Genomic DNA, 16,072 nt, shown 5'->3' with positions numbered 1-16,072 from the left:
CCATTAAAGAGAAATCCAAAGAAATCTACACCAAGATACATCATAATTAAAATACAAAAGCTAAGTGATAAAGAGAAAATATTAAAAGCTGCTAGAGAAAAAAAGACTATCACCTACAAAGGAGCCCCCATAAGGACGGCATCTGACTTCTCAACAAAAACACTTGAGGCCAGAAGGGAATGGCAAGAAATATTCAAAGTAATGCAGAACAAGAACCTACAACCAAGACTACTTTATCTAGCAAGGCTATCGTTTAAAATCGAAGGAGAAATAAAAAGCTTCCCACACAAAAAACAACTCAAGGAATTCATTACAACCAAACCAATGCTGCAGGAAATGTTAAGGGGCCTGTTGTAAACAGATCAAAGGTGAAAAAATATAGCAAAAGAGGAATACAGCTTTAAAGAATAAAATGGCAATGAACAACTACATATCAAAAATAACCTTAAATGTAAATGGATTAAATAATCAAATCAAAAGACACAGGGTAGCTGCATGGATAAGAAAACAGGACCCATACATATGCTGTCTACAAGAGATATACCTTAAAAGAAAAGATTTACATAGACTGAAGGTAAAAGGATGGAAAAAAATATTTCATGCAAATGGAAATGAAAAAAGAATTCAGGTAGCAATACTTATATCAGATAAAATTGACTTTAAAATAAAGTAAGAGATAAAGAAGGTCACTACATAATGATAAAGGGAGCAATCCAACAGGAAGATATAATCATTATAAATATCTATGCACCTAATATAGGAGCACCTAAATATATAAAGCAGACTTTGAGGGATATAAAGAGCAAGATCAACAGCAATACTACAATAGTAGGGGATTTCAATACCCCACTAACATTACTAGCTAGATCTTCAAGAAACAAAAATTAACGAAGAAACAGCAGACTTAAAGGACACGCTAGATCAACTCGATTTAATAGATATTTTCAGAACCTTTCACCCTAAAGCAACAGAATACACATTCTTTTCAAGTCTCATGGTACATTCTCTAGAATAGAGCTCATGTTAGGGCACAAAAGTGGTCTCAAGTAATTTGAGAAGACGGAAATCATATCAAGCACTTTCTATGATCACAATGGCATGAAATTAGAAATCAACCACAACAAGAAAACTAAAATATACTCAAACACTTGGAAACTAAATAGCATATTATTAAGTAATGAATGGGTTAACAATGAAATCAAAGAAGAAATAAAAAAATTCCTAGAAAGGATTGATAATGAGCATACATCAACTCAAAATTTATGGAACACAGCAAAAGCTGTCCTAAGAGGGAAGTTCATTGCATTACAGGCATACCTTAAAAAATAGAAAAAGCTCAAATAAACAACTTAACCCTGCATTTAAAAGAACTAGAAAAAGAACAGCAAGTAAAGCCCAGACATAGTAGAAGGAAGGAAATAATACAGCTCAGAGAGGAAATAAATAACATAGAGGCTAAAGAAACAACACAGAGGATCAATGAAACCAAGAGCTGGTTCTTTGAAAAGGTAAACAAGATCAATGAACCTTTAACCAGACTCACCAGAAAAAAAAGGGAGAGGACTCAAATAAATAAAATTAGAAATGAAAGTGGACAAATAACAACTGACACAACAGAAATACAAAGGATTATAAGAAAATACTATGAAGAATTGTATGCCAAAATATTAGACAACCTAGATGATATGGACATCCTGAAACATAATATTTTAAAAATCAATCTGGAAGAATCAGAAAACCTAAACAGACCGATTACAACAAATGAGATCGAAATAGTTATCAAAAAACTCCCAACAAACAAAAGCCCTTGGACCGAAGGCTTCACAAGTGAATTCTACCAAATATTCAAAGAAGAACTCCTATTTTTCTCAAACTATTTCAAAAAATTCAAGAGGAAGAAAGACTTCTAAGCTCCTTTTATGAGGCGAGTATAATTCTGATTCCAAAACCAGGCAAAGACAACACAAAGAAAGAAAATTATAGGCCTATATCCCTGATGAATTTAGATGCTAAAATCCTCAACAAAATATTAGCAAACCGGATCCAGCAATATGTGAAAAAAATCATATGACATGATCAAGTGGGATTTATTCTGTGGAGGCAAGGCTGGTACAATATTCACAAATCAATCAATGTGATTCATCACATAAACAAAAGGAAGGAGAAAAACCACATGATAATTTCAATAGGTACAGAAAAGTAATTTGATAAAATATAGCACCCATTCATGATCAAAACTCTCAGCAAAGTGGGAATACAGGGAAAATACCTTAACATGATAAAGGCCATCTATGACAAACCCACAGCCAACATCATACTCAATGGGCACAAATTAAAAGCAATTCCCTTAAGATCAGGAACAAGGCAGGGGTGCCCTCTTTCACCACTCTTATTCAACATAATTCTAGAAGTCCTAGCCATAGCAATCAGACAAGAAGAAGCAATAAAAGGCATCCAAATTGGAAAAGAAGAAATAAAACTATCATATTTATAGATGACATGATATCATATATAGAAAATCCTAAAGGCTCAAGTCAAAAAACTACTGCACCTGATAAATGAATACAGCAAGGTGACAGGATATAAAATTAATACTCAGAAATCAGAGGCATTTTTATACTCCAACAATGAACTGTCAGAAAGAGAAATTAAGGAAACAATCCCCTTCACTATTGCAACCAAAAAAAAAAAAAGTACCTAGGAGTAAATTTAACCAAGGAGATTAAAGACTTGTACTCTGAAAATTATAAAACATTGATAAAAGAAATCAAGGAAGATACAAACAAGTGGAAGCATATACCATGCTCATGGTTAGGAAGAATAAACATCATTAAAATGTCTATATTACCCAGGCAGTTTATAAATTCAATGCAATACCAATTAAAATACCAATGACATACTTCAAAGATATAAAACACATATTCCAAAAATTTATCTCCCAAAAATTTATATGGTACCAAAAAAGGTCACGAATAGCCTCAGAAATCTTGAAAAGGAAGAATAAAGCGGGAGGTATCACACTTTCCAATATCAAGTTATACTACAAGGCCATTGTACTCAAAACAGCCTGGTTCTGGCATAAGAACAGGCATATAATCAATGGAATAGAACAGAGAATCCAGAAATAAACCTACAGCTCTATGGACAACTGATATTTGACAAAGGAGGTAAGAGCATACAATGGAGTAAAGACAGCCTATTCAATAAATGGTGTTGGGAAAATTGGACAGCTACCTACAAAAAAAATGAAACTAGACCACCAACTTACACCATTCACAAAAATAAATTCAAAATGGATAAAAGACTTAAATGTAAGTCGTGAAACCATAAGCATCTTAGAAGAAAACATAGGCTGTAAGCTCTCCGATATCACTCGCAGCAATATATTTGCTGATTTATCTCCATGAGCAAGTGAAATAAAAAACAGGATAACAAATGGGACTATATCAAACTAAAAAGCTTTTGCACAGCTGAAGACAATAAGAACAGAATAAAAGGACAAACTATACAATGGGAGAATTTATTCGACAATACATCTGATAAGGGGTTAATAACTAAAATTTATAAAGAACTTGTAAAACTCAACACCAGGAAAATAAGCAATCCAATCAAAAAATGGGCAAAAGAAATGAACAGACACTTCTCTAAAGAGGACATACAGATGGCCAATAGGCATATGAAAAAATACTCCACATCACTAATCATTAGAGAAATGCAAATTAAAACCACAATGAGATATCACCTCACACCAGTCAGAATGGTGCTCATCAACAAAACAACACAGAATAAGTGCTGGCAAGGATGTGGAGAAAAGGGAACCCTCCTGCACTGCTGGTGGGAATGCAGACTGGTGCAGCCACTGTGGAAAACAGTATGGAGATTCCTTAAAAAATTAAAAATCGAACTACCTTTTGACCCAGCTATCCCACTTTTAGGAATATACTCCCAGAACACTATAGCACTGTTTCAAAAGGAGAAATGCACCCCCATGTTTATGGCAGCATTGTTCACAATAGCGAAGATCTGAAAAAAGCCCAAGTGTCTATCAGTGGACGAGTGGATTAAAAAGCAATGGTACATATATACAATGGAATACTATGGGGCCATGAAAAAGAAGGAAATATTACCTTTTGCAACAACATGGATGGACCTGGAAACTATTATGTTAAGTGAAATAAGCCAGGCAGAAAAAGAAAAATATCATATGACTTCACTCATTTGAGGAATCCAATGTCCAATGTAAACTGAGAAATGGAATTGAGACAGAGGAGAGATCAAAGGGACCAGAGGAAAAGAGGACAGAGGGAAAGGTGATGATAGGATGGGATAAACCTGAAGGAAAGGGGAGGGCGCTATGGGGAGGGGGGCAAGGGAGATGTTGAGAGGAATACAGGGGAAGGCAGATACATTCAGGAGAACAATAGAATCTATGTAAACACAATAAATTAAAATCAATATTAAAAAAATAAATTAAAAAAATACTTTGAGATGAATGAAAAATATTACAACATACCTAAACTTACACATTTTAGTGAAATCAACGCTCTGAGAGAAATTTGAGTTATGTATACCTACATTGAATAAGAACCCAAATCAGAAATGAAAGTAACAACTTACATCAAAGAAACACAAAGGATTGTATGAAAATATTACAAAAAACTATACACCAACAAATTGGATAATTTGGACAAAATGGATAAATTCCTAGAAACATACAATCTTCCAAACCTGAATCAAAAAGAATCAGAGAACCTGAATGGATAGATTAAATCTAGTGAATTTAAAGCAGTAATCAAAAAACTCCTGACAAAGAAAAGTCCTGGGATGGCTTCACAAGTGAATTTTACCAAGTATTTAAGGAAGAACTAACACCAATCCTTCTCAAACTATTCCAAAAAAAATCAAGAAGAGGAAGGGCTCCCAAGCTCATTTTCAAGGCCAATATTATCCTCATTCTAAAACTAGATAAAAATACTACAAAGAAAGAAAATTATAGGCTAATGTTTCTGATGAACATAGATGCTAAAATTCTCAACAAAATATTAGCAAACCAAATCCAGCAATACATTTAAAAGATCATACACCATGATCACATGGGATTTATTCTGGGCATGCAAGGTTGGTACAGTATCTGCAAATCAATAAACATGATAATCCACATAAACAAAATGAAGGGGGGAAAAAAGTCACATAATCAATATAAGAAAAGCATTTGATAAAACCCAGTACCCATTTATGATATTTAAAAAAAGCAAACTGGGAATAGAGAATACATTCCTCAATGTAATAAAGGCCATATAACATACTCACAGGCAACATCATACTCAATGGGCAAAACCTAAAAAATTTCCCTTAGCATCAGGAATAAGGCAGGGATGTCTGCTTACACCACTCTTATTCAAGATAGTACTGACATTACTAGCTACAAATATCAGATAGGAAGAAACAAAAGGCATCCAAATTGTAAAGGAAGAAGTGAAACTTTCATTATTTGCAGATGACATAATACTGTATATAAAGAACCCTAAAGATTACACCAAAACAGTACTAGAACTGATTAATGAAATCATTAAAGTAGCAGGATACAAAATAAATATACAGAAATCAGTTGCATTTTTAAATACCAAATGGAACCTAAGAAAACAATCCCATTCACAACTGCCTCAAAAAGAATAAAATACCTAGGAATAAATTTTTGCAAGGATAAAAAGACCTGAACTCAGAAAATTATAAGACACTGCAAGAGACCCAGACAGTCAAAATAATCTTGAAAAAGAACAAAGTCGAAGGAATAGCACTTCCTGATTTAAAAAATTACTACAAATCTATAATAATCAAAACAGTGTGGTACCAGCATAAGGACAGACATGCAAATCAATTAAATAGAATTAGATTCCTGAAATAAACCCATATAAGTAGTTTATTTTTACAAGAGTGCTAAGACTGTTGAATAAGAACAGAATAGTCTTTTTTTCAACAGATGCTAGGACAACAGGATATATACATGTTAAAGAATAAGTTTTGACTCCTTACTCAAACCATATATAAAAGTTAATTCAAAATGGATTAGAGACTTAAATACAAGAAAAAAACAAAGAGGTAAATATTTGTTATCTTAGATTAGGCAATTGTTTGTTTAATATAACATCAAAGTAACAAACAAGTTTTCAAAAATATTTTATTGATTGATTCTAGTGAGAGGAGAGAGAGAGAGAGAGAATGGATAGGGGGAGAGGAGAGGAAAGCATCAACTGGTAATAGTTGCTTCTCATATGTGCCTTGACCAGGCAAACCTGGGGTTTCAAACTGGTGATCTCAACATGCCAGTTTGATGCTTTATCCACTGCGTCAACATAAGTTTGGCACAAACAATTTTAAATATTAGATAAATTACATTTATTAAAATAAAATATTTTCAGCCCTGGCCGGTTGGCTCAGTGGTAGAGCGTCGGCCTGGCGTGCAGGAGTCCCAGGTTCGATTCCTGGCCAGGAGAGGCGCCCATCTGCTTCTCCACCCCTCCCCCTCTCCTTCCTCTCTGTCTCTCTCTTCCCCTCCCGCAGCCAAGGCTCCATTGGAACAAAGTTGGCCCGGGTGCTGAGGATGGCTCCATGGCCTGTGCTTCAGGTGCTAGAATGGCTCTGGTTGCAACAGAGCAATGCCCTAGATGGGCAGAGCATCGCCCCCTGGTGGGTGTGCCGGGTGGATCCCGGTTGGGCGCATGCGGGAGTCTGTCTGACTGCCTCCCCATTTCCAACTTCAGAAAAATACAAAATAATAAATAATAATAATAATAATAATAAAATAAAAATAAATAAAAAATTTTCTGTAGCAAAAGACACTATTAAGAAAGTCTTAACTTTGGGCAAAAACATTTGCATATCATATATTTGATAAAAGTCTAGTTTCTGGAACGTCTAAAAAATTCTTACAACTGAATAAAAAAGACAAATAATTCCATTTTAAAATAGGCAAGAGATTTGAATACACAGTTTTTCAAATGTATACAAATAGTAAACACATTTAAAGATCCTCATCATCATGGAGGGACCTTGATAATATTATGCTAAGCAAAATAAGAGAGAAAAAGTTAAGAACCATTTGATTTTATTCATATGTGGAATATAAAACTGAAAGCAACAAATGAACAAACAAGAAAAACAAATACTTATAGACATAGATAGTATGGTGGTTACCAGAGGCAAAGGGGGCGGGATGCTAGTAAAAGGTGAAGGAGCTCAAATATATAGTGATGGAGGATGATTTGATTTTGGGTGGGAGGCATACCATGCAGTATGAAGATCATCTATCATAGAAATGTACACTTGGAACCTATGTAATCTTATTAACCAATGTCACCCCAAAATTTTAATAAAAAGAAAAAGATTTTCATATTCATTAGAAAAATGTAAATCAAAACCACAATAAGATGCCATCTCCCACCCACTAAGATGCCTATAATATTGTTTTTAAAAAGGCAAAAACAGAATATAAGAAGTGTTGTCAAGGGTGTAGAAAAACTAGAGTCTTCACATATTGCTATATGGAATGTGAACTTATTGAAGTTGCTTTGAGAAAAATTTGTTAATTACTTGGAAAGTTAAACATCAAATTACGAAATGACCTAGCAATCCCCATAGTAAGTGTACAGCCAACAGATACGAAAACAGTCCACATAAAAACTTGTACTCGAATTTTCATAACATTGTCCTTAATAGCCCTAAAGTGGAAATAACCAAATAGCCATCTATTGATGAATATATAAACATATATGTATAATATTCATGCAATGGAATATTATAAAAAATTATTAAAAAGGAACCTTGCCAAAATTCTATTTTAAAAGAAGACAGGCACACAAAGTCAGCTATTTCGGGAATTCATTTATGTGAAATGTCCAGAATGATGTCTTGCCTTGTCTCCCCCTCCCCAACCAGCCAAATAAGGTTATTTTTGTGACCTCTGAAATCTTGAAATAAATATCAAATGAAACGGCATCAGTGTTTCTGCTGAGTGATGGCACGAAGGGACCCCAGCAACCTGTCAGGCAGGGCCTCGCCGGCTGGGCAGTCTCACAAGGTGTTGTGAGCAAGTGCGAGAACTTGTGGCTGCAGGTGCTGCCCGTGTCCTAACCAGGGTGGAAGCGCCTGCAATTTGTCCAGGGACTGGAAAGCCGTTTTTCAGACCTTTGGGTTTGCGTGTCTCTGCGGCAACCTGTCTGAGCAGCTGGTGTTGCTGAAAGGGTTTTTTCTTGGTAGAATCTGCCCTCAGTCAAACATTCCCAGGGGAAAGGCCTGGCAGCCATGCAGGGGCCTGGGTCCACAGGAAGCCACAGGGCTCCCTGCCGGGCAGGTTGACCTGCCCTACAAACATGGGGGTACCAGCCGCCTGCGACTCCTCCAAGATGTGGCCCACTTCCTGTCCCACATATCGCACCCTAGCTGCCACTCACCACTTGTTCTGGACACTACGGCTCCACACACGTAGATAGGCTCCACCACCCAGGCCTGCTGGTCTGCACGCTCACGTGGAGGACGCGCCCGGCAGGGCTGCGGGATGATGTGGGTGGCGTGCGTACAGCATCACTTCGTGGACGTCTAGGCGCACGGCCACGTGTTCTCCTCACACAACGCCTCCACTAGCCCACCACCACACTGTCCATGGTGCTGTCAGTGAGGATGTGGGGGCAGGTGTCTGCAGTCTCGAAGCACAGATCTTGTGAGCCTAGATCATGCTCCATTTATACTTCTCTGCCAGGTAAGACCCGATGTCCCTGGCTAGGCCACTTAGTGATAGCTGGGCCTTCATGTACATATGCATGTTGGGGGCAGATTTGATTCCTTACTGATGATGGTCTCACGGTATGAAAAGACGGTTTGGATTTCTTGATAGGGATTGTAGAACAGCTGTGTTAGGCTTGCTCACTGGTGTACCAGCTGCAAGCACTATGCTTGATTAGTCATGAGCACACGACAGAGGCAGGTGTGCATAGCCTATATAAACCTATGGGTGCTTGCACTCCAGAGGGATTGGGGATTACGGATGAGGGGATTGGCTGCCCATCACTGTGAGGGGCTATTTTGCTGTTTGTTTGAAAGGTGGTTTCCCCTGCCTGTGTGTTTATCTGCCGATGTGAGACTTCATTAAACAGTGGCCCAACCCTTTCCTGCTCTGCAGTTTTTCTACCATCTGTCCAAATCCAATGTGAATCTGCCTGGCCTCGGCCACCAGCATTACAAGGATGCAGGGCTCCAAGTGCAGGTCACAGAGACCCACGATGATGTACTCCCCCAACACTTTGATTATAACATTGCACCTTGGGTTCGACTTGGCCAGTTGATTCAGCCCCTCCACCTACCTGGGCAGGTCGTCTGGGTTCTTCACCTCCACAGCGCCCCTGACTGGTGGGTCTACACTGAATTTCATCACCTGTTATGAGCATGCTTGAAAGTGGTGATGGTGCCAGTCTTCACCAGAGACTGGTCTATGTCTACCAAACCTACAATGTTCCTACAAAGCAGGTAGATCTGTGGCTGTCAAGGGTTGAGTGGAGGGAGAATGGGGGGTACCTGACAATGTTATTCTTTAAGAGGTTATGAAAGTGTTCTAGAATGAGATAATAATGATGGTTGCACAATATTGTGCTTATACTAAAAACATTGAATTGTACACTTTACATGGGTAAATTTTTGTGGTGTGTGGATTATATAACTTTTATTTTTAAAGTTAAACACAATACTGCTTTAGTTAGTAAAGCTCTATGCTGAGTAAATTTCTGCTTTATCTGTGTGTGAGATGATAGATATTCCTCCTTTCTTTAAAAAATTTTCTGATATATCAAGAGAAATTATTAAAAATAATTTTGAAAAATTAGCACAAGTGAACACATCTGGCAAAATTGATCAAGACAAGAATAGAAACAGAAGAAAGAAATCCAATGTTATGAATGTAAAGGAGAAATAACTGCACATAGAGAGATATATAAGTAAGACACTATGAACAATATTGCATCAATACATTTAAATTTAACAAAATGTACAATTAAAAAATTGTAACTTGACAATAGTGAAATAAGAATAAATAGAAAGCCTAAATAATCCTATAATCACTAAATATTTTGTATCAATAGTTTAACGTCTCCCTAAAAATTAAGACATAAATTCAGCCAAATATTCAAGAGAATAAAAAGTGAATAAACATTCTCCAATTCAATTGTGAAGTTATAAACATTTTTAAAACCAGACAAAAATGGAGTAAGGAAACTTAGGGGCCAATCTGATATACTTATTCATAGTATAATAAGAATTTTGATATGACCACAACAGTTTCGTGATGATTGACACAGATTAAGGAAAGACTTTCATTTTGATGTTAAGAAAAATATTATGTTGAATATTATTTGGGGGAAATTAATAAGACCTCACATAGTGTGTGATGTTAATGATAAACATTTGCAATGGTTGGTACGTAATTAGATCAGTACATCATTCAGCAATGATTGCTTTGGGTATAAAAATTTTAAATCTGCCAAGTCATAGTAACAAACACTGAGGTCTGATAAAGTTCTGTAATTTCAACATAGATATCTCCTTGTTTGCTTAATGATCTAAACTCTCCCTGTAGAGGTTGGTTGTTTTACATTAACAATGGGAAGCTTAATGGAGGAATGACGCCAAAGAGTTAGAAATTATTTTAATTGATAATCACTATTTATGCCAGTATTCTAAATATTGGATTTAATGTTATTTAAATACAAATATACTAAACTTACTAAACAATCCGGACAGTGGGTTTTTCTTAAACTGATTCACTCCTTTCACTTACCTCACCTTCTTGGTCCATGCAAATTTGGGTTTTGTGATTCCTGGTCCTTGAGCTGCTTCGTTCTGTGAGTGACTTGAATTGCATTTATCTATGACCTAGTTTCAAAGACACTCACTTATGGATAATTTTACCTTTCTTGGTTTGATCTCTGGGAGAACAGGAAATTGTCTTATTTTCCGCCATGGTTATGTACAGTATTTTGAGACCTAATGAGAAAGAAAAATATTTACATATATGAATGAAAATTAGTTTATATTTAATTTCACTAAAATTTGTAAATTCAAGAACTGATAGTGTCAGAATAGGTTTCTCATATTATAATATATATATACATATATACATATGTAAAACTCAATACTAAATCATGTTTAAAATGTACGGAAATCCAACAATATACTCTCTCCTACAAGGACTATTATGATCCTTTTTAAGAATACCAAATATGAAAATCCTCATTAACAAGGGTTCTTTGATCCCCTGCTTTGCTGGTAACTTAAACAGACACCTGACCTGACTACTAGGTAATTTAACATTCATCATTATAACTGTGGGTTCAAAGCCCTATGGGTATTCTGAAACCTATAATGTTTCATTTGACAGGATAAAGTTAAATCTTACTACCTATCCCTTTTTTACTTTCTTTCAGTTCCTTTATAGGCATTTTATAATATACAAAAGTAGAGATAAAAGTGTAATGGACCTCTAACCATTAACCATTTCAATAATGATGGACTTGAGGCCCTGGCCGGTTGGCTCAGCGGTAGAGCCTCGGCCTGGCATGTGTAAGTTTCAGGTTCAATTCCTGGCCAGGGCACACAGGAGAGGCGCCCATCTGTTTCTCCACCCTTCCTCCTCTCCTTTCTCTTTTATCTCTTTCTTCCACTTCCGCAGCCAAGGCTCCACTGGAGCAAAGTTGGCCCTGATGCTGAGGATGGCTCTGTGGCCTCCACCTCAGGCACTGACTGGGATTGCAGCAGAGCAACACCCCAGAGGGGCCGAGCATCGCCCCCTAGTGGGCATGTCATGTGGATCCCGGTTGGGCATATGCAGGAGTCTGTCTGTTTTCCCTCTCCCCACTCCCCCACTCCCTGCTTCTCACTTCGGAAAAATACAAAACAAAAATTTATCAACTTGAATAATTATCAATTTGAATTCTATACAACCACGCACTTCCCTGTTTAACCTGCCCTTGATCATGGTTAAGCAAATATCAGCTATCATAATATGATATTTGTTACTATTTCAAGAATTTTTAAAACTTAGTCATAATACCAATAATGTAATTAATACAATTAATAATACTATCTTAATATCACTAAATAGTCAATGTTTATATTTTTTTCATTCTCATTTTTTCCTGCTTTTAAAAATATTGGGGATTAGTGGTATAATCACACATGGCTTTTAATTGAAATGTCTTTAATTATCATTTAATCTATGAGTTTCCCCTCCTTTTTTCCTCTGCAGTTTATCTACTAGAAATCAAATATTTTGGCCTATGGAGTTTTCCACATTTCTGAAAACCTCACTGTACTATACAATGTGTCCATAAAGTCATGGTGCACTTTTGACCAGTCACAGGAAAGCAACAAAAGACGATAGAAAAGTGAAATCTGCACCAAATAAAAGGAAAACTCTCCCAGTTTCATACCTATTCAGTGCAGTTTGATGTGGGCTCACGCACAGATTTTTTAGGGCTCCTTAGGTAGCTATCCTGTATAGCTTCTACAGACTCGTCACTGACTGATGGCCTACCAGAACGGGGTTTCTCCACCAAACTGCCGGTTTCCTTCAATTGCTTATCCCACCGAGGAATGTTATTCCTATGTGGTGGAGCTTCGTTATAAATGCACCGATATTCACGTTGCACTTTGGTCACAGATTCTAATTTAGCAAGCCACAGAACACACTGAACTTTCCTCTGTACTGTCTACATCTCGACTGGCATGGCCACGGGCTGCTCCACTGTATACACGGTGTTACGTCATTATCTGCGCATGTGCACATGCTGCCACATCATGCTATAGAAACTGGAGGGTTTTCCTTTTATTTGGTGCAGATTTCACATTTCTATCATCTTTTGTTGCTTTCCTGTGACCAGTCAAAAGTGTACCATGACTTTACTGACACACTGTATTTAACAAGTTCCTCCCTGTATTTACTGTAAATTGGTATTTATTAGAAATTTGAACTACTGAATAGATAAACAACAATTCTATAGCAGAACTAATAGTAGCTACCTCTTTTAATTTGTAGACCTAAATCATTCTAGATTTCAGAGATTAGATATAATTTACTTCATTTTTTAATTTTACAAATCAGAGAATCCTGACTGAAATTAATAAATTCATTCAGTGTAAAAAGACTAGTTAGGGAAGAGTGCTATGAAAGAAAACCCTGAACGGAAGTTCAGAGCTTTTTTGAATAAACCAGTTTACTTCAAGACCAACTTCTTAAAGGAAAGGGAGCTCTATAGGAAAGTACATAATTAAATCTTACTTTATAGCAACATTTAAATTTTTTAATTTGATGAAAATTGTAGTTGAAACATATACTCCTGGCCCTGGCTGGTTGGTTCAGTGGTAGAGCATCAGCCCAGCGTGTGAATGTCCTGGGTTTGATTACCGGTCCAGGTGCATAGGAGAAGTGACCATCTGCTTCTTCACTCTTCGCCCTTCTCACTCTCTCTCTCTCTCTCTCTCTCTCTCTCTCTCCCACCTGCAGCCATGGTTCGATTGGCTTGAGCAAGTTGGCCTAGGGCACTGAGGATGGCTCTGTGGCCTCTGCCTAGGTGCTAAAGAAATAGCTCCATTGCCAAGCAACAGAACAAGGGCCCCTGATGGGCATAGCATCGTCCCCTAGTGGGTTTTCCAGGTGCATCCCAGTCTAGGGGTATACAGGAGCCTATCTCTCTGCCTCCCCTCCTCTCACTAAAAATAAAATAAAATGAAATAAAATAAAATATTTTCCTCTTTTATACAAAATTACTGGAAAATATGATAAAAAGAAGAAAATGAATATAGAACTGAGTAAAATAGAAAATGGTTTACTTTTATTTTTTTTACAAAAGTCTGGTGAAAAGATTTTTTTTTTTAATCTTTGTAAAAGCATCTGAAAACTAAAAAGGTAATAATGAATACCTACATCAAGATCTGTTAGAAGAAAGAAATCCAGAGAGGTGAGACCAACGTGTAAAGACACTTTTCCTGGGGGCCAATATTTGACCTGGAAGAGATAGCTGAGAGGCTGGCCAGTACTTGTAACAGACACACAAAATTCTGGAAACCAAAAACGGAATCTAATCTCTGCCAAGCATTAAGTGCCCTGGAAAATTAATCCATTACTAGGATTGAGACCCCAGAAGTCTATATCTTACAGAACAGAATAAAATAGAAAGAAAATCTATGTAATGACTATGCATAGGCTGAAGCCCATCTTCAAATCATCTCAAAATTTCACATGATGAAAGTGAATTAAAGTGATTCTTGCCCAACACAAAGTCAAAGGTAACCCCACATACAAAGAGACTAGGTAACATTAATCAACAGAAAAGCAAGATAACAGAAACTGACTCAAAGTTATTCCAGATAGTGAAGTTACCAAATATAATGACCTAGCTCTTCTTAACACTTTTATAAACATAACATTAAATTTTAATTTTTTTTTTTGACAAAGACAGAGAGAGAGTCAGAAAGAAGGACAATTACGGACAGGCAGACAGGAAGGGAGAGATGAGAAGAATCAATTCTTCATTGCAGCACCGTAGTTGTTCAATGATTGCTTTCTCATATGTGCCTTGACTGGGATGCTACAGCAGAGCGAGTGACCACTTGCTCAATCCAGGGACCTTGGACTCAAGCCAGTGACCTTGGGCTTCAAGCCAGTGACCTTTGGGCTAAAGCCAGCAACCAAGGGGTCATGTCTATGATCCCACACTCAAGCCAGTGACCCTGCACTCAAGCTAATGAGCCCTCACTCAGGCTGGCAACCTCAGGGTTTTGAAACTGGGTCCTCCGTGTCCCAGTCCAACATTTTATCCACTCCACCACTGCCTGGTCAGGCCATAACTTCACATTTTAAAATTTCATAATTAAAATTTATGAAACTTGATATTGCAGATTTGAAAAGAAGTTCATTACAAATCCATGAAATATGCAATCTGCTGTAACTGCAGTTCTAAATTAACTGGTTCAATTTAAAAGCAGATATGACAAGCACTGGTCGGGTGGCTCAGTGGTAGAGCATCAGCCAGGGGTTTGGAAGTCCCGGGTTCAATTTCCGGTCACAGCACACAGAAGTGCCCATCTGCATCTCCACCCTGCCCCCTCTTGCTTCTCTCTCTTCTCTACCCCTCCTGTAGCCATGACTTGAGTAGAGCGAGTTGGCTCTGGGTGTTGAGGATTGCTCCATGGCCTCTGCCTCAGATGCTAAAAAATGGCTCCAGTTGCAATGGAGCAAGGGCCCCAGGTGGGCAGAGCATCGCCCCTTAGTGGACTTGCTGGGTGGATCCTCTCACTAAAATAAATAAATAATTTTTAAAAAGCGGATATGACAAGACTAAAGAATTAGTGAAACAAGTTCAGAAAAAAACTATCTAGAATGAAGCATGCAAGAATAAAAAGATGGAAAATACAGAAACAAAGCATAAAAGTCAATACTAACTTATGCTTTGGGGAAGATGAGGTAGATGTACTTAACCCTATTTCTTCCCCTAAGTATAACAAAAAACCTAGATAATATATAACGAATATATATTATATATATAAAAACAAATGTGAGAAGACTTTTAAAGGTAGAGAAAAGAAGGCAGACAGACTGGCTAGAGACTTTAGAGCCAGAACAATCAGTTGGTATGTTTTCAAGATTTTCTTTTGCCTCATATATCTCAGATGTGAAGCTGATAAAATCAGCAACTCAGAAATTACAGTGGGTGCAGACCAAATAAAACTCCAACTAAAGCCTGTTCTCTGTAGCCAAGGGACCAGAAAAGCAGCAACTCAGCAAGAGTGAATAGAGTTAGACAATAACCTCCTGTCAAATACCACAAAAAACAAATGAACAAAACACTGTGGTCTTACAAAGGTAGAGTGAGGAGCCAAGACTATTTCAACTCCTGCTAGGTTGTAATGAGGCACCCACATTTTCTGCTAAGGTGATATCAGAGTGGGCCTAATAAGAATCCAAGACTTTCCTCCCCACTCTTATGTTCAGTAGACACTATTGAGGAGTCCGCTTGTACAATTCCCAACA

The 16,072-nt window shown here is 37.2% G+C and overlaps 1 protein-coding gene across 1 annotated transcript in view; it reads right to left on the bottom strand.

The window, feature by feature from the left end:
* CCDC178 (coiled-coil domain containing 178) overlaps window positions 1-11,005 on the bottom strand; it is a 411,215-nt gene extending 400,210 nt beyond the window's left edge. The window contains exon 1 of the mRNA XM_066246239.1: window positions 10,954-11,005. Within this exon, the coding sequence (XP_066102336.1) occupies window positions 10,954-11,005 (52 nt within the window). The remainder of the gene's footprint in view (window positions 1-10,953) is intronic.
* Window positions 11,006-16,072: the final 5,067 nt, after the last annotated feature.

The sequence above is a fragment of the Saccopteryx bilineata genome, chromosome 11, assembly GCF_036850765.1.
Source record: "Saccopteryx bilineata isolate mSacBil1 chromosome 11, mSacBil1_pri_phased_curated, whole genome shotgun sequence".
Taxonomy (NCBI): Eukaryota; Metazoa; Chordata; class Mammalia; order Chiroptera; family Emballonuridae; genus Saccopteryx; species Saccopteryx bilineata.
Note: the sequence above shows the minus strand (reverse complement) of the source record. Positions and strands in the feature narration are given on the sequence as shown.